The sequence below is a fragment of the Toxotes jaculatrix genome, chromosome 18, assembly GCF_017976425.1.
Source record: "Toxotes jaculatrix isolate fToxJac2 chromosome 18, fToxJac2.pri, whole genome shotgun sequence".
In the NCBI taxonomy this organism is placed as follows: domain Eukaryota; kingdom Metazoa; phylum Chordata; class Actinopteri; family Toxotidae; genus Toxotes; species Toxotes jaculatrix.
Window position 1 is genome coordinate 7,249,675 of NC_054411.1, and position 18,928 is coordinate 7,268,602.

General features: G+C 40.8%; 4 protein-coding genes across 6 annotated transcripts; all 4 read right to left on the minus strand.

Annotated features, from left to right (window-relative positions):
* Window positions 1-32: 32 nt before the first annotated feature.
* tyk2 (tyrosine kinase 2) lies at window positions 33-8,815 on the minus strand. Of its 2 annotated transcripts, none has more exons than XM_041061948.1 (24): window positions 8,683-8,815; window positions 7,910-8,117; window positions 7,680-7,803; window positions 7,456-7,588; window positions 7,175-7,338; window positions 6,481-6,859; window positions 6,197-6,382; window positions 5,716-5,873; window positions 5,507-5,624; window positions 5,225-5,408; window positions 4,955-5,073; window positions 4,706-4,870; window positions 4,473-4,560; window positions 4,089-4,216; window positions 3,530-3,665; window positions 2,742-2,893; window positions 2,473-2,623; window positions 2,289-2,380; window positions 2,016-2,205; window positions 1,565-1,683; window positions 1,180-1,352; window positions 979-1,096; window positions 747-857; window positions 33-652 (listed from the first exon to the last, which is right to left on the minus strand). In XM_041061948.1, the coding sequence occupies exons 1-24, from the start codon at window positions 8,683-8,685 to the stop codon at window positions 509-511; spliced, it is 3,543 nt and encodes a 1,180-aa protein (XP_040917882.1). In that variant the 5' UTR covers window positions 8,686-8,815; the 3' UTR covers window positions 33-508. The 2 variants fall into 2 exon arrangements, with proteins under 2 accessions (XP_040917882.1, XP_040917883.1); XM_041061949.1 differs by having other exon boundaries at window positions 7,910-8,113; window positions 8,683-8,797.
* A 1,012-nt stretch (window positions 8,816-9,827) lies between these two features.
* LOC121198002 (hsp90 co-chaperone Cdc37) lies at window positions 9,828-13,484 on the minus strand. The gene is made up of 8 exons (XM_041061794.1): window positions 13,129-13,484; window positions 12,545-12,826; window positions 12,071-12,176; window positions 11,853-11,968; window positions 11,539-11,661; window positions 10,718-10,900; window positions 10,553-10,624; window positions 9,828-10,475 (listed from the first exon to the last, which is right to left on the minus strand). Exons 1-8 carry the CDS (start codon window positions 13,234-13,236, stop codon window positions 10,335-10,337), a joined length of 1,131 nt encoding a protein of 376 aa, XP_040917728.1. The 5' UTR covers window positions 13,237-13,484; the 3' UTR covers window positions 9,828-10,334.
* A 1,247-nt stretch (window positions 13,485-14,731) lies between these two features.
* cmc4 (C-x(9)-C motif containing 4 homolog (S. cerevisiae)) lies at window positions 14,732-15,534 on the minus strand. 2 transcript variants are annotated; one of them, XM_041061799.1, is made up of 4 exons: window positions 15,427-15,534; window positions 15,290-15,349; window positions 15,017-15,184; window positions 14,732-14,872 (listed from the first exon to the last, which is right to left on the minus strand). In XM_041061799.1, exons 2-3 carry the CDS (start codon window positions 15,345-15,347, stop codon window positions 15,054-15,056), a joined length of 189 nt encoding a protein of 62 aa, XP_040917733.1. In that variant the 5' UTR covers window positions 15,348-15,349; window positions 15,427-15,534; the 3' UTR covers window positions 14,732-14,872; window positions 15,017-15,053. The 2 variants fall into 2 exon arrangements, with proteins under 2 accessions (XP_040917733.1, XP_040917732.1); XM_041061798.1 differs by having other exon boundaries at window positions 14,732-15,184.
* A 495-nt stretch (window positions 15,535-16,029) lies between these two features.
* On the minus strand, window positions 16,030-18,373 carry LOC121198004 (hemicentin-1-like). Its single transcript, XM_041061797.1, has 5 exons — window positions 18,253-18,373; window positions 17,307-17,573; window positions 16,880-17,212; window positions 16,527-16,781; window positions 16,030-16,438 (listed from the first exon to the last, which is right to left on the minus strand). Exons 1-5 carry the CDS (start codon window positions 18,302-18,304, stop codon window positions 16,431-16,433), a joined length of 915 nt encoding a protein of 304 aa, XP_040917731.1. The 5' UTR covers window positions 18,305-18,373; the 3' UTR covers window positions 16,030-16,430.
* Between the last annotated feature and the right edge of the window lie 555 nt (window positions 18,374-18,928).

The window sequence follows — 18,928 nt, forward strand, 5'->3', positions numbered from 1 at the left end:
ACACACGCATCAGTCTGTTTCAGTCTATAAAGGAAGGATGAGAAAATGGTTTATTAGATTTTGAACTTGTTCTTTCAGTTTATACAAAATGCAATGCAAAGTTAACATACACGCAAAAATATACACAAATGAAAAATATAACGAAAGATAGTAATTTCCCTACCTTATAGGAATTCTTAATACTTACTGTGATATATGCAAACCTATAACTTTTTAAAGACAAAAGCTGACACTGGGTGGCAGACTGCCCAAGCTATCACCTCTCCCCATGAAGTTCAACTCACCAACCAGGAAATAAACACACAACGACTGAGTTTATCATTCTGTTAGTATCACATATGCGAGGACAGCAGGGCGCTTTTGTAAAAAAAAAAAAAAAGAACCATATAAAGACATCTACATAAATGGAGGCAGCAGGAAACACATTACTGACTACCCTGTAATATATGGTTACCATAGTGACATAGTGATGGCATGCAGTCAAGTAGATCTTCTTCTTCTGATCTGATCAGCAAATCTGAGCCAGGGAAAAGTTTATACTTGACTGCCAGTCATATGATCGGCGAATGACCTCCAGCTTTTCGATGAGGGATATGAATGAGGGCCGTTTTCCGGGTTCTGTAGCCCAACACTGTTCCATCAACATTTTCACCTGGTGGTAAAAAAAAAAAAGTGATTATAAAAATATCAGGCTACTCATTATGCCAACAAAATGTCAATTTTATTTAATGAGCATGTAATGTTACCTCATGTGGGCATTCTTTAGGACAAGGCAATCGCTGCTGTTTCTCCAACAGTTTTATGAGTATCATCACAGTCATCTGTCCTTGGGTTGGCTCCATCATTTCGGAGAACTTCTACAAGAAAAAAAACACAGAAGTGCACCTTGCACATTTAATACTAATAATTTAATTTATTAGTCTCACATGAAAATATATGCAGCTTTAAGCTTGTTTTAAGAGGCCAGAGATGACGTACTGTTGGAGGGCTTTGGCGGGGGTTGCAGCGGGTAAGGATCTCATACAATGTAATGCCAAAGGACCAGATGTCAGACGAAAAGGAAAATTTACTCTCCTTCAGGCACTCAATGGCATACCTATACAGAGCAAAAATACAGTTGAGTGGCCAAAGTGATGAAACAAAGCACTTAAAACACTATTAAGTACTGCATGAACTCACCAGAACACAGGACTGTCCCCATCCTCACGGACACGATAGTAGATTTCGCCTTCAGGAATGTATTTCGTCAGGCCAAAGTCTCCAATCTTCACCAAATTATCATTTTCCACAAGGACGTTACGGGCAGCTAGGTCTCGATGGATGTATCGCTTTGAGTGTAAGTACTCCATTCCCTTTAAAACAGAAAGAAAAGATAGACACAGTTACAGAGAAGAGGCAAATGTGGATTTCCATCAGTTCCTCAGCTTAAACAGAACAAATTAACAACATTACAGAGTAACTTAGATCGCTACAAAATTAAATTTAAGCATAGTATAACGGATTATCTACTACTACTATTAGTATGCAGTTGGTTAACACAAACTACAAAACCATGTTAACTCACCTGGCAGATCTGCTGAGCAAACATGAGGCACTGGGGCATACCCAGTTTAAGTCTGGGAAGGTAATCCCGCAGACTCCCCAGAGGAAGGTACTCCATTATTAGCTGCACCACTTGTCCTCCTGTCAATGGACAACACAACAGCGCTTTTATCCTCTGATTTCCATTATTTTTCAAAGTGACCTGTTGCCCATGCTGCTTCTGAGGTGTGGTACCCAGCATGCTGTTTGTTGAAAGCTCAAAATATTGACATAAAAAGGAAACAGTGTTACACTTTGAAAAGATTTTCAGGGCAGCGGGGACCAAAAATCAATTCCCTGAATCATCCACTGAACAGGGCAAATTAAAAGGTAGCTACTGAACAAGCACTCCTTTGCACATGCGGACACTGCACGTTAATATATATATTTTAATAAACATATCTGAAGGAGACAGAAGACAGCTAAGGACTCACCCATTTCAGTACAACAGCCCTTGTACTTGACAATGTTAATGTGAGAAAGAGACTTCAGGATCTCAATCTCCTTCATCCAGCCATCAGGCACATGACCATTCTCTTGTTTCAGAGACTTCACTGCCACACGGTCTCCAGTCCCATCGCTGTATTGGTCATACCTGCAGAGTGTCACCTTTCCAAAGTGACCCTGTAGACAGACCAATAAGCTGTGGATTATTCTCATACATGCAGGAAAGAGAAAACTACTGGTGTTGTGGTACTAGAACTCGCCTCTCCTAAGTCCCGCTCCTCCCTCAGGTAGCGTTTATGGAACACGGTAGTGTCTGTGTCAGTGGAAGTCTCACTGGGAGATATATCAGGATCTGTGTGCAGAGAAAACACCCCACATGCTTATTACATGCACTGAGAAAGGTTGAAAGACAAACAAAAAGTGTGTGGATAAGTAAAAACCCACTTGTCATCATGATTTCTGTGAGCTTTCTGAGCACAGTGCGGAATGAAGGCCTCTCAAAAGGTTCATAGGTCAAACACATGCTGATCAACTTGGACAGCTCCTGGGAGGATGGCTCAGCTAAGCGGCCCTTTTGCTGATAAAAGAGCTCTTTCTGTTGGGGGGGAGAAAGGTTCTGGTGTTACAATGAGAGGTCAGAAAGATAAAATGGGCGAGTGAGGCTTGTAGCTGTTGGAAGAGAGAAAGAGGTTAAAGCTACAGTATGGGCCTACCTTAGATAATTCGCTGCCACTAATGGGAACGTCGCCGTTGTTGCAGATTTCGAGCAGTGTTACACCAAAGCCCCACTGGTCAGAAGCATTGCCAGTGGCTGTACCTCTGTCAACACACTCAGGGGCGATCCATGGGATACGCTCAAGACGCTCTGCAGTGCAGAACAGCAATAACAAATATTGACAGACGTTACATGTGTCATGTAAAGGTAATCTCATCCTCCAGGTGCTCTTGTTAACCTTTTTGAAGGAGAGCTCCACACGACAACATTTGAATTTGAGAAAACAGAATAAATGTTTACAAAAGCTACAGAAAACCTTAATGTTACTTTAATTAATTTTAGATTCAAATGACCTTAATTCAATAAAAATGCTAAATGTTTAATACCAGAAAAGCACTCAAAGAATCTATAAAGTCAGTTTTCTATGCATTCAATGTCAGCTGCCACAAAAAATGGTACTAAATATACTGTTCTACTTTCCTTTGGGGGATCCTTACTCATACACTCTATAGAGAACTAACCAAGGGTGGTTGAGATAATACCTCAAAGCCTTTTTGAGAAAGATTCTGATATACTGAGCAGCCTTCAACTACACATTATGAGGTAAAATGTCAGAGAAACAGGAAATAGGTCAAAGGAAATGGTCTAGTTGAAAGTTCCTGTTTCCTGAATCAGATTAAAAGAAGACTGAATAGTATAGAAATTACAAATACCTGAAGCTGAATGAATAGAATAGATTTTCCTGTATAGGAGTAATAGTAATTTGTGTAAATTGCTTGTACTGACCTTCCCGTGAAAGGACACTCAGGGCAATTCCTGGGTCACTCAGCTTGATAAAAGGAGTAGTACCTTGGTCCAGACCTCGCCTCGCCACCAGAATGTTCTTAGCACAGACATTTCCGTGAACCAGCTGTTTGGTCTCCTACAATAATGAAAATGGTGTTGCTATTAGCTATTTGGGATGCAGAGTGTCAAAATAAGTTTAACACAAACGGGTACAGCTATTAGTCATTATGGAAAAAAATGAACTTGACTTGCAACACTTATCTTAACGCTTAGTATGATAATAAGATTACTTCATTTCCTGAGTGCAGGCGCTCAGTCTCACAAACTTCATGTCCAGTTGAAAAGCCACAATATCTGATTCTGCAATTTCCCTGATTATAAAGTGTAAGACTATATGGAGGTAAACTGTACAACCTTGTTATTACTTTAATTTAATCAGTTCACTTTAATGATTACTAAGCCGTGTGGTCAGTCAGGTGACTTTTACTGAATTATTATCTGTAGCACATATATATATATATATAAATGTATATAAAAAACAAGTGGTGTTTGAACTCACAAGGTAGCTCAGAGCACTGGCAAGTTGTTTTGCAACAATAAATTTCCATTGAGCAGTCACCAATGCCTTTTCTTTGCGAAGGAAAACATCCAAAGGCCCAAACTCCACATATTCTTCCACCATGATGTCTGCAGAGGTAGGAACATGTCAGAGGAGTCAAGTCTTTGCTATACCCACAAACAAAACGCAAACAAGTAGCATCTTCTTTAAAACAGAACAGGCTGAATGTGGTTTTAAATGTGCTTCATGGTTCACTTGGTGCTAGAATTATACATTTGACTATAAACACTGATCATATGCAAGATGGCGAAGTAGCAAACAAGGAAGTCACACACCTAAAAGTAGAAGTGAGTTTGTGGTGGTGAACAGTGTTATTGTGCTTACTTTCAGATCCTTTGACAGACACACCATGCACAAACACCAGGTGACTGTGGGATACCTGGCTCATGAGACTTGCGGTTTCAAAAAACGCCTAAGAAAGACATAAGAAGAAATTTATAAAGAGCAAGCATATGTGAGAATACTAAATGAGACTTGTTAGTATCTGTTTGATAAACTACCACTGTTTTTCTTTTGAGTGACTTTATTACCATCAATGTAAAGATCACAAGTCTTACTAGGGCAACGTCTTTATGGCTTTGGTCTAGAATCTTGAGAATCACTCGGATCCCTTTGCGGTCATTGAAGTTGTTGTTGTACTCGTCATCATAGTTGTCTCCTCTTCCCCGCAGGAGGCGGCCCGAGTAGATGTTAGTTCGAGTCCCATGACCCAGATGCTGTTCCTGTTCATAAACATAACACCCTCTCAGTAATTAAGCTTGTCCGATGAAGCAGACTGTCATTTTGAGGTGGCAAAAAATAATTACCTGCACAATCTCCCCATCCTTGATCTGGTGGAAGCGTAGCTGGGTCATGTTCATGGGCAAGGAGTTGGTGTGAACACGTTGATTGACACCTCGCCTCATCACCAGAAGGTTAGACAGCTCTACATCACACAAACACACAAAGACAAACCAATGTAAAAGCCTAAATATCCGACAACAAAGCCATTGAGTAACAGGATAATGTTAAAATACATTGGAGGATTTGGGCATAAAGCAGCAAAACAAAACAAACGCAAACCAATTAATACTGACCTGCCTGTCTTGGCAAACAGCATTTTTTGACAGTAAAGTTGTCTGATCCAGACTTGAGTACAAAGTTCTTGAGGTTGTCTGTGAGCTCCTTCACACTGGAGAATTCCTTGTCCCAGCCCTCCAGAAAGAACACTGAATTCTTGTGCTGAATCCGAAACTGCTTGTGGCTTGGCGTAAATTGGTTCTATGATCCACAAACACACGTGTGCATGCAATAGCTGAAAATTTTCACCGTCACTGCGCTGCAATAATTCCCAGAGAAGAGAGTGGGTGTTGACTTACCTCGTTTTTGTTCAGCACAACTAGGATGATGCGGTGATAGTCAAGAGCACTCCAACGTACAAGGAAAGGTCCCTCCTCTGCTGCCTCCTTTTTCAGCTTCAGCAGGACAAAATCATCACTGGAAACACACCAGAGTTGTGATATAACTCACTGTGTCTCTTTATAGCCTGTTTGTGTCTGTATGTGCATGTGTAAGAGGAAAAACTCACTGCATAGGCCCATGCAGTCCATTTGCTTCACTCAGCACTACCCTTGGGGGAGCCACTTCATGACAAAGATAGTGGTGGGCGTCTGCAGTCAGCCGGTAGTATCCATCCAGGAGGGAGATGAAGGAATGGGCCTCCTGGCTGGTGTTCATCTGAACCTCCTACATACACATACAGAAACATCACTAGCTTACAATCACAGCTCCCACCTACAGACACATACAAATTCAAAACATAATATCATGCCCGAAGTGTACCAGAACCCAAAGCACTTATAGTCACATTATAGAAATGGAGAACACATGAGAATCTAGGCATCCATGCTTACTGTACAGTATATTCAGACGCTTTAAAGACTGAACAATCTGACCAGTCGAATGACTAATATACAGTAGATCAATTAGACTAATACATCACAAGCACATTTACCAATTACATTAATGTATTGAAGCTTTTACATAAGGGGGTAAATGAGTACTCTCACCATGCAGTTATTGTCCTGAGTGCTAATGCACACATTAGCTCCATTGATGGCTATGTGAGTTATTTCAGGGAAATCACAGAAGGAGGTCCAGTTGTTGCGAGTGTTCTCACTTGGCTGTATGGACTCCTGCTTTGTTTTCCTCATGTAGTTCACGTAGTCATTCCTGAGGTAACTGTTTGCCTGCGCCTAGGTAAAGAGACTGAGTGAATAAACAGTCTACACTCGCAGAATACACATGTCACAGAGTTGGCCCGTCAAAAGCTTGAAATTGCGTTTTGACAAACCTTCTGACCACACACTTTCCTCCACTGAATCCCCTTGGTGCCAGACACCATTATTTCATGTGTGGCAGGAGCTGTGAAGTTGTCTTTTGAGACACCCTCCGCATGGGTGGTGCTGGAGTAAGAGCTACTTCCAGCCCCGTCCTCCCTCAGTTCCATGTGGGATACAGGGAAGGTCTCTGTGCCAAAGTTCGGTGCCAAATGTTCAAGAGTAGAGATGTACTTATACATGATCTCCTGGGTGCCCAGTCGACCCTGATCCACAGTGTGCTGCTGGAAGGTCCGCACAAACTCTGTGAACACCCGCTGGATCCTGATTTTAGTCAGGATGTTGTCTTTGGAAATAAGTTTGGCGAAAGACCGTGGAATGCACTGTCGGAAGCTGAAAAAAAAACAACCCAAAAAACAGATATATTATCTGGTTCCAGTGATTAAATTAGAAGATGGTTTAGTGATCTAAAGGAGAAACTGGATTGTCACAGCAACATAAAAAAAACAAAACAACCACAACCCACATAAAATGTGAAATACATACATCACCTAAACACTATAAACCATTTAAGATCTTTACTGACACACTGACAGATTTCAGTGTAATTAGTCATTGTCACTATTTCATGACTTTAAGTGAACCAGTTAAACAGTTAAAACAATATACAACTTGGCTATAACATGTTCACTCCATCCAAATAATTACCTGACTTTCTCGGCAACTTCTTGTAAGGTACAGCCTGTTTGCAATGCCTGGTGTGAGAGGTGAAGCACAGCCATTCCCAAGCTCTCATTTTTAAAGCGGCTTTGCTCCTCCTCTGACTGAACTCCTTCCATCGGTACCACTTCATTCACAAATTCATATTTAGCCTTTTGGAGACACAGGAGGCAAAGAGGTTAGGTACAGTAATATTCTGAGCACCCTAAATTCATTCTGTACATTCAATTAATACGCAGTAGGCCAAAAAGATTATGTTTAATACAAACCTGAGAGAATAAATAGTCCAAGGAAGTCAGCTCAAGCAGAGGGGAACCCCCCTGTTCAGTGCCAGATCTGACACGGTAACGGGATACAGTTGGCTCCTTCTCATTTAGTCCGTGCCAATTCCGAAAGTAAAACCTAAGCGCAAGAAAACCAGACAGCCTCTCTGAATATGCCCAGCGTGCTCCATATGCCCCCCTAATACAGTGTTATGCAAGCATAGACTAACCTCATGCAGTAGTTAAGTACTATGCTGGAGTTTTCCTCCAGCCTGAAGACGTGGTTTGGGCTGTACCAGCAGCGTGACAGTGGATTGTATAGAGCAAACAACACATGGCACAAAGGTGTTATCCCTGTGGAATGACAACAGCAGACCAAAACAACACATGAAAAAAACATGCAAACTGCTTTCTTTTTTCGGTCAGTTTGACCGCATTTGGTCAAGGTTATGCTCCTCACCAACAGCCTCAGCAGCTGAGATGCAGAGCGCCTCGGCTGTCACCTCTCCGCTTGTGTGGGACAAATATCTCTCCCCATCCTTCGTCCAGAAGAGGAAAACATGGATGCCTTGACCCTGGGGAGGCTCGCTTGGCCCTGGAAATACCCCTGGTCTTGAACGCTTGGACCACCTAATTCTAGACATGGCTAGGAAGAGCCAACTCACTGACTGAGACAGAGAGAAAGACAGACAGAGACACACACACACACACACACACACACATCTATATAAACCGCAGTATATGACTTTCAGGTTAATCAGCTGTTGTACTGGCTGGGATCACGTACGCACGAAGGCCTACGTAAACACAAACGTAATTTCAAAGCGACACCTTGCGATTTTATTAAATAATTCCTCATTTTACACGATGAATATTTATAAAAACAGAATCGGTCGGTTAGTAGATGACAGAGAAATACAGAAGTAGCTTATAAAAAATACTACGTCATGAGATGGGATTAATTTGTCAAAAGGCCTTCCGGGAATTACACCTGGCCTAACGTATTGTTTACATTACATACCACACTTACAGCGCCGTACAGTAGAACAACAACTATTATTTATATATACAAATGAACATAAAACACACTGCCTGCATCACCGAGTGGCTCAAAAACTTGAGTCCTCAAATATTTTACAATATTCGATGGCACTTACAAGGAAACATGTAACTAAACATTATTAGAAATACATCCGTAAACTCAGCAATGTGTATGACGAGCTATTATCTTACCATTTAACGGCGATGGTGTTACAGAAAAACCTGTCTCGGTAAAACGAGTTGATAGTCGATCTTCATAATCGTGTGAGCGAATTTCCCCCCTGTCGCCTACTCACTCGGATTCTCATGAATTGTGTGAGACGACAGACCGCTGCCGCTTCCCGAAACCAACAAGGCCACGCCCTCCCGCGGCCGATGAGAAGCGCGCGCCGCACGCACGCACGTATACATGAGCTGACCTTTCAAAATAAACGTCAGGGTTCGTCGAAGAAAAAAAGTGCCAAGATGTGTGCAAAGACAATTGAAACTGCATCAAGAACTTTTATTATCAACAAATACCCCCTAAACTATATGTACAGGAAGGTCTCTGTAACCAACCACCATTTCCAAACCTGTATGGGACAGAATATAACGCTTGTGCCAAAGATAAACAGGTTCATCCAGTTTTTATGCTGTGTTGTAGGTGCACTTTTCATCACAAGATGTTATGATTTCATTATTTCAACTGGTCTTTTTTTCACAAGTGCTTGTTGTTTTATGTCAGCTGTTATCTGATATTGTACTATCGTACTGTGACTTAAACTCATCGAATTCTGAAACTTAAGTGATAAAGAAAGGAGACATGTAAGTTTAATCCATTTTTAGCAGATATATATAAATCAACAGGTTAAGTAGTTTGCCAAATCAAGCTTTTAAATGATTGTGTACTGTGCCTGTGTGTATGTTTGATCAACAGTGTGAACAGTTAACTAAAACTGCTTTCATTTCCCTTTCTACACAATCTCCCTCCACAATTCTTAGCAAAATCCTTGAGATAGATTCTATAAATGATACTTGACCTAGGGGTCTCAGACTCATGTCACCCACAGAGGACAAAAATGAATTGCCAGGTCTCAGGAGGTTATCACACATCCTTCTATTTACCCTTTTTACCACTGTATCGCTATGTAGAGAAAATGTCTTATATAAAACCCTTGCACACATGCATTCTTCATACTAAGAAGTAGTGGTTAACACCACTACAGGTCTTACAGTTCGATCATTTTCTCGTGATTCTCTAAGGACTCACATTTTTGATTACCAACCTTATGATTTGAAAAGCATGTCACCCATACCTGGGGTCCTCAAACATAACCACAACTCCTTGGTCGTCAGTAGCTGGATATAATTCAACCTTTAGTTAAGCAAGTTTGTAGAAAATGTCACTTTGGGGAAATAATTGTCTCAATACATTGGTTGCTCAAGCCCTAAAAGTCAAACAAAAATCTTAAATTTGAAAATGACAAAAAAAAAAAATATGCACAATCTGAAAATGTGTAGAATGTTTTTCAAACTATACACCAACACCAATGAAACAGGCAGTTATGTGTGCACATACACACTCACACAAATCAACAGGTGTATACAAATAAATGTAAGAGTACAACTTCAGTGATGTCCAAACAAATAAAAGACCTAAACACAAGCAGCAGTTTATTTTCCAAGCAGGAGTTACTGTTGCAATGAAGTTGGGTAGTTAAGTGAACACTAATCCCTTAAGTCTCAGCTAAATATTTAGAGACATTATTTCATTGTTCCTTGATTGGCAAACTAGTCATACACATAGTGGAGTTGCAATACAGTGGGTAAGTACATTTGCACAAGCAACAAATCCTTAACGTTGGTCATTCCTTCTTTGTTTCTTCCTGCTCCTGTTTCACTTCCTCATAGGTAGCATCTTCTTCTTTTTCATCCCCATCGTCTGTCTTGGAGTTGGGGACCCAGAGTCCCGAGTCTATGCACCTCTTCATGTGAGCCTTCGCCTCCTAAATCGTGTAAAATAATCACATTAACAATAAAACCACAAAAACAAAACATGTAGGTATTAACTAACGATACTTACCGTTGGGTCCATTTTGCTAATGACTTCTTGTAACATTTGGATGTCCTTCTCATCAAAGCATTTCTGCATCTCCTGCAATTGAGAGTGTACTATGTGAGACATTTGAAACTTAAAAGAGAAAATAAAAAGAGAGTACTGAGGGTTATTGAAAAACAAAGAACTTACAGGTGGCAGTGACTCATAAACGTCAACAGGATCTAGCCCTCCCGGTCCCAGGCGCTTTTGTCGTTCCTCTTCCTCATACTCCTTCATGGCCTTCTCTATGCGGATCTTCGCCCTGCCACGAACCCGCTCTTTAAATGACTCCAGCTCATCATTGAAAGCTTCCTGGTACTGCTGATCAGCTGTCTGAAAGGGAATACACAAACAATATGCATTAGCATTTATTGGAATGTTTCTACCACAGGGACTTTCCCAAAGGATCAACAACCTTTTGTGGAACACTGGAATTTAACTTCCTTTTCACCCAGATGAGGTACTAAATTTAGCTCCTGTGCAAATGTTCCAGATGTAAAAATCAGTCCTTGCTCCTGTTGTAGCACTTTCTAATGAATCACAAACTACTGGGGCACGAGAAAGGAAAGAGAAAGGCTGCAGAGAGAGCTCATAAGTGAATGAAAGAGAGGGAGCCCTATTAGAGAACAAAGCAAATGAATGAGAAGAAATGAATAACCAAAAAGACAGGTGCTCTAGGGCTTTAGTCTACATGTCTCATTTTCTTATATTCATTACATCGAACTAAATCAGGGTCACACAACAATAAATACAAAGAGTAAGACAGCTCTTTGTTATCTCCTCATGTGTGAAAATCAAAAATTGCATTTCAAACTTCACAGTTCTTTGGCTGTAGTGGAAGTGAAAGGAGTAATGTAGAAAAGGGACTTTACTTCCTAGTTTGCTTCCTCAATTTCCATTGCTCCTTGAATTTTTATGTTCATAAGGAGGCTAGAAGTTATTGCATTGGATTATATAGCATCCAAACACACCTTAATCTTGGCGAAAAATTGACGAAAGCACCCGCGAGGATCCACCTTGAGGCTTTTAGCCAACTCTAGAATGAACTGCATGACGATGGTCTGATGAGCCACTTGTTCCATCAATGCATGTTTCTACAAAAGAAGGACACATTTTTAGAATAATGTACATATTTAACCTATACAATGGCTATCTAAAAAAAAATCTCTGAGTTACAGTCCACAAAACTAACTTCCACATATCTTGAAATCCAATACAATTTATGAAATATTAGCGCCCTTAAAAGACAATGGTGAAAAAAAGAACAATTTCTTTTAGTGTTTACCTCCTCAACTTCAAGATCAATACACATGATGACCAGGTAGTTGGCGGTCTCTTCACATACTAGATGAGGGTTGTCAGAAAGGTACTTCTGGCTGTCATCCCAACGTCTCAACATGCCTATAGTACAGACAGCAGTGACGGACCATCATTGCTTTCAAATATCAATACCCCATAACATGCAGAAGATAACAATGGTTAATGAAAGTCAATAATTCTTACCAAAATGTTTGATCTGCTTCTCATATTTCTCCACAAAGGTTTTATGCTTTTCCTCTTTCTCTTCCTCAGTCTCTTCCCTGGATTCGGGTTTGACATTAACAATGCTCTATGGATGACAGACAGTGGAGTCAGAGATATGGCCATTATGAGGCCAAATTCTGAATCAAATGGCTGTCAGAGACTAACTTGAAATGTAACCCTAAATTGGTTCTTGTGTGTGTGTTACTGTGTGATCCACTGTCAGTTCCTCCAATCTCATACCAACTTGCCCAAAACCAAAACCTGTACCTCAAAAGTGTATCCTAACAAATACTGACCAGTGCTTCTTGCCATTGTATTATTACAAATTTCTACACCACATTGTCATTTGTTTGAAATGGGGGCCATATGGGGAGTAGTGTAGGTGAAAATGTTTTGACTATAATTTGTGGCTCTGAGCTTGAGTTTACTGGCAGCCCACTTTATCTGCCTCACCTTGCTGAAGCCATCCTTGCTGAGCGTGTCCACATTCCATGGCATCTTCTTCTCTTCCCGGTAGTAGTCATCCATCCTCTTCTCCCAATCCCGTTCCTCTTTTTTCAGTTTCTTCTCCTCTGCCTGGGCTTTGCTCAGCTCTGCTTTGGCATCATCTGTTGCTGAAATGGTCAGCTCCTGTACTTTCTTTTGAGCCTCTGATACCTTACGCCGGCACTCAGTGAGTCCCTTCTTCATTTCGTCACCTTTTTTCTGAAATTCTTCCATTCGCTCCACACGTGCCTGAAGTACAGACATTATAACATCAGTCACAACCTCAAGGCCAAGAGTTTTATGTTCACCACTCTTTTAAATATGGAGGACCCCCACCCACTATCATTTGCTTTTTCAGATATAGGGCTAATTGCAAAAAAGTCAAACATTCCTAGGCTATTACCTGCTGCAACATAATCATATTTCAATTCTAAGTTGTGAAGCACCAAGTGAGCATAGGAGACCAGCTAACAACTAACGGCTAACGTGTGTGTGCGCCAATTTTACTAAAAAAAGAAACAGTTTAACAACCATGGGTCTTAAAGCTGTACCTGGTGCCTCCATCTGAAGAGGCTGGGTGTGTCGATGTTTGGGTGGGTGTCATCTTCATCGTCTGACACCTCAATGTGGTCCCACACGCTGTAGTCTATCCTGGACATGATGCCAGCAAGAACCAAACGCAAACAACGTTAGCTTGGAATATGACTCGGCTAAGTTAGTGGGATAAATAAAGCTCAGCCGAATCTTGAGTCAAAAAAGCAGATAACAAAAATGTGCTGCACTTTTCAGAAACGTGGAGTTGCGTTCAGTGCAGCGACTGGTTGTGTTTTGCCAATACTAACTCAGCTAAGTCCACCTAGCTTAGGCTAACGAGAGTCTGCTACAGACTTCTAGAAAGAATTACTGCTGCAAATTTCCGTTTGGCGTCAGCACGTCGCTCCGTCACACGCACGTACGTCACTCCGTATATTGACTACAAAACAGTCCAACAGCACCGTTAGCTGCTGCCTCCCAAATAATGATAGGGTCTCGCCGACACAGTTTCAGTGATTTAAAAAAAAAAAAAAAAAGTAAATACCGAGCATTATAATCTTTATGGCAGGATGTTGTATTACACTTCATTGGTTTCAGTTAGGTGTTCCTGCCTGGTATAAGTATGATTCCAGTGTGAGGCTAAAAAGAAAAAAAGATATCACTACACACTGTGTTCTTTCTGCAATTAATGCTCAGAAACACTTCCATTGATTGTACAACTACACAGAAATTTTAGTCTGATATTAGCAAGTTTATTTCATCTCACAGCTTTGCTTTTTAAAATGTGTTGCTTATCATAATTTTCAAAACGTTCCTATGGGAATTTCAATGATAAATCCTAGCTTTGATCTGACTTATCTACAATGATAAATTCAGTGTATTATTACATGAATTTCTCAGGTTTAGCATAGCTTTGCAGTGACTTTCCCTTTGCATATAAAAAAACCTACATCCTGCATTTGAGACGCCAAGTGACACCACATTATTTGAAATAGCCTTGGGCAAGACAGAAGGATAACAGCTAACAAATCCTAGCTTTGATCTGACTTATCTACAATGATAAATTCAGTGTATTATTACATGAATTTCTCAGGTTTAGCATAGCTTTGCAGTGACTTTCCCTTTGCATATAAAAAAAACTACATCCTGCATTTGAGACGCCAAGTGACACCACATTATTTGAAATAGCCTTGGGCAAGACAGAAGGATAACAGCTAACAGATCAACTGGGGTATCAAAAAATCTTTTCCAACATTTCTGACAGAGCACCGTAGTTATTTTATGAATAACCAAGTGATCACAGTGCAAGACTTGTATTTACATTTGATGTTAAAACCACAACTTTGTTTTCAGTCAGACTTCTCCTCAGGTTTAAGATGTGCAGTGCTACAATGTTAATTATCTGAGGTCATTAGACTTAATGTACTAAAATAAATGACAGTGTAATTTGTCTGGCTTTGGCAGGTCCAACTAAGCTAACAGGAGATCAGAGTCTTCGATATAACCATGTAGCTCAGTGCTGACATGCAGAAACAAGTGTGCCTCTTACTTGAGAACAGGGTGTGGACACTCGAAAAGCTGCAGTCGAATTTCCCTTTAATAAATTATACATTGCACATCTTAAATTATAATGTTCAACTTTATTCACAACTCTATGCCAGAGGGTTGTTACATCATGACACAAATGTAATTAATAACATCAATGAGGGTTACATTCCATATACTGCGGGCGTGCCAGCTCCAGTGTACTTCTGTGCCTTTCTGCAATGCCATATCAAAATGTCTGCCATGGATTCATATTCTTCCACATTATGTAACAAACAACTCAGTCCAGTGTTTGCGCTGTTGCAATATACACAGAAGTTATTCAGTCAATTCAACATTGATACAACGTTATATTCTTACATTATTCCCATCAAAAGCATCCCTCAGGGAGCTGTGTTTAACTTTTATTCTCGGAGGGTTTGGAGTCCTTGAACCCGGAGCAGCAGATAGACTTTCCAGCCTGCGTCTCACAGCAGCGCCGCATTTCCTTGATCACGTCCTCACACATGCTCTCCACATATCTGTTAGCTGCGGGAGGAGGAGGAGGAGGAGAGGGAGGCGGCGTTAACTAAACGACAATGCTTGGTTTTCCTTGCCAGCATAACATGGCATTCGAGTAGCTGAACTGTGTACCTTGTAAACACTTCTGAATTGCACACGCTTGCTTTTGACACGGATCTTTCTGTGGCATGCCTGAAAGAGAACAGACAATGACAATTTTTCCCGCTAAAAGTAAGAAAATACATTTCCGGCTCAAGATTCAATCCCACCTTTGTCGCCTCAGGGAACTTGACATTAGTTATAAATAGTTAGATCCTGGATGAAAGGTCGTTAAGCTAATGTTAGCGGCTATTTGCCACTTCCTACTGCGAGGCAATGTATCAATCAGGTGACATGCCGACAGCCAATGAGATCATCTCTGGTAAGGAGCAACAGTGACACCTGCTGGTTTACCACAGACGGTCACCTCATGAATTCTCCTTTACACAAAGAACAAATGGCATGAATAAAAAATGTTTTTAACAGATTTGTTAGAGGTAGTTTTAATCCAAAAGCATTAATGTGTATATTTCAATGTGAGAAACAGCTCTGCTTTACTGTGAAACTAATTATTGTGTTCTTTTCTGTATTTATTGATCAGGTTATGCAGTAAAACACTACTTCTGCAACAACTGGTAATACTACTACTAAAATAATTCTGATTGGTAAAATATAGATAACAATGTGAATGACAACGTTTTTTATTTAAATTTTATTCATAAAGATAAGCAAATTAAGAAACAGTTCATATTTACAGTAATGGCCTGCTGATCTTTAACATTCAGTATGAAAGTTGCAGTACTAAATTTCCAGCATACATTAATAATAATGTAGTTATCATTGCTATATTAAGTCTAGCTACGCATTTATATATTATGATGTTACAATATCATTTTATTAATGGGAAAATAAATCTAGCAAAATATATAAATTAGATACAGGATATCACATGGAAAGCAATAAAAAGTGAGCTATATTCTAAACCAACAATCTACCTCATAGAATACATTCATGTTAAAATACTGACAAATTAAATGGCAGTTACCAAATATAGTATATTCGACTCTTTTTCTTTATGAGTTCTACTTCTGGATGATAGCAAGATCCTCATAAATATCTGTTGAATTATGAACGTATTGTCATTTCTCCAAAGCAGCAGCAGTAAAAACCCCTTAGTTGAACTTTCCACGTATGTCCAATGTGGTCATCCGATCCCATCTCGACATCGCTTGTTTCAAACACCTAAGTAAAAGCAAGAGAAGATGCGGGTTAGGACGCAGAGTGTGGAGACATCTTGCATGCATATGTGCTCTTCAGTGTTCCCATCTACTTTTGGTCTTGCCCTTGACAATGAACTGCTTGCTCTTCTTCTCTAGAGTATTGGAGGCAGTACAAGTGTAGGTCCCTGGGAGCAGTGAGGACGAGGTAAGAACTGCTTCATCCTCCATCCTTTCCTGAATAGGATGGGAGGATTGCCAGCTGTACACAGGTGTGGGATTTCCAGTAGCAGTGCAGTTTAAGGAGATCTCAGCGCCCGCTGTCAGGTCCAGAACTTCTGGTTCGGGACTGAGGAAAGTTGGGGGAACTAGAGAGAATATCACAGAGGTTAGAGATACCACCACTGCTCAGTGTATTAAACATATGAGAACTCTTTTTAAGATTGGGAATAGCTTCAGGACTCACAGTACACAGAGGCATTAAGAGGCTCCGAGGTCACAGAGGGAGGTGGTTGTGGTCCCTCTGGTCCAAGCTCCAGCTCTGCCACACACCTGTACTGCGCTCCGTTCTCAGCTTTGGTTGGCGTGATGACGAGGATCGAGGACACTTGGACAGGTGAAGAAGATGTGAGGTCAGAGAAGGAGTGGTTATAAACCTCAGTCTGCCCTCTGTACCACCTCAGGGTGAGATACTGAACAGGAGCGATGTTTTGAACCTCACAGAGCAGCTGGTACTCTTTTCCTTCCACCATGGGGCCAGTGTGGTTCACAGGCCTGATGGAGACACTATCTGGGGTTTCTAAATGGATAATACACAGGGGTCAGGTCAGTTAAACTGGTTTATGTGTCACGTGCCATGTCTACACCGTGTATTAAAACAAGAGCTGACTCACTGTAGAGGACGAGGTTGAGTTTCTCCTCACATTGTTTGGGGGCTGTGAAAAACACCCCATAACAAATGGGCTCCTCTATCCAGTCAATGAGACTGTCCACCTTCCACTGGATGGACAGGTCCTGCTGAGTATGTGCAGCACTGATGGCTGATTCCCAGCCCAGGACACGTACCGGGCAAGTGGCTTCACAGCTGACTGACACCGGCTCTCCAAAGCCCACCACGACCCTGGAGGGCTTCAGTATTACGGAGCAACCTTCACCTGACACTGAGACATTTAGCAGCAAACATCATCATCATTATACCAAGTGTTATTCCCACCACTTTCCACTTGCACTACTTTCATATTCACTGTATACTATTGGGCCGTGTGTGTCTATTATGTAACTCTGTTACAACACACAAGAAATCAGGGTCAGCCTAATATTTCTAAAATACACTTGTGGATTGTAGTGAATGTGTAGCTGTCTAGCTAATTGTTTATTTCTATGTTAAGACAACAAAATGCATTTGCCTATTTTGTAGACCTGCGAACAAGATCTCACAGTTTATTCACTAGAGTCCAACATGCACATGTGCATTTGGAAGAGTTTTATTGTTACATCGTTTAATAACAGCAGTTAGCTCGCCATACATTTAGTCGCGCTATACAGTGTAGCCGCCTAAACGCAAATGGACATATGATTATGGTACAAATATCTGTTTACACGCCATGCTAACTGTGGCCTAATGAGGCGAGGACTCTCTTGCATTGAAAAAAAAAATCAATGCCTTAACCTGCCGTTGAACTGATGGTCGTTTCCACATTCATATTCAACTAGAGGTCATTGTTTGCCTTTCCGTTTATCCCTACACCACTATTTGCATGGGGAAATTGCTGCAGCGAACACCATCTATAACCCCAGCGAGTGAGAGAAAGAACAAACATGTTGCCTCCAACACCTTACCTGAATAAAACATGCAAAATGTCAGAATCCATCCCAGAAAGTTGTTTCCCATGTTTCCCGTTTTCTGCACCGAGCACGTCGATCAAGGAGTGAGCGAAAGAAAATTCCAACTTGGACAAGCCTGGCAACTCTGCAGGGAACTATGTAGGAACAAAAGGGCCTCGTTCATCCCAGATGACTTTGTGGGTGGGGGGTAAAAGGGAAAGAGGGAAATTTAACAGGTGGTTGGCCTTTAAAAAAAAACACAGCCCAATCAGTTATCAGTAATCTTATAAGCATTTTAGCGTTAAAGTATCAGAGCATGTGTCACCAGGAATCATTTTGTAATACACTTATTTTCCATTTTCAGTATCTTGTATTTTACATTCTAAACAGCCCCAAATGCAGTAGACAAATAGGACCCTTGTCACTTCTGCAGTATACCAATACGTCTTCAGTACATTTTAAATAATTGAGATGCTTTAAATTTAGCATGAACAAGTGGAAGTCATTAACTTCCCCTAGAGCCCAAACTTTCCTTCCCCCTGTAACTTCTGGCCCATGTAAGTCTCTTTTAATATGGCAATAAAACCACATAAATCTGAGATACACCTTATAATTCATTATAATGAGTTCAGGGTTGGATTTTGTTTTTCAATGCTCTCTACATTCCAGCCTTTGGTGTGGCCATGGCAAG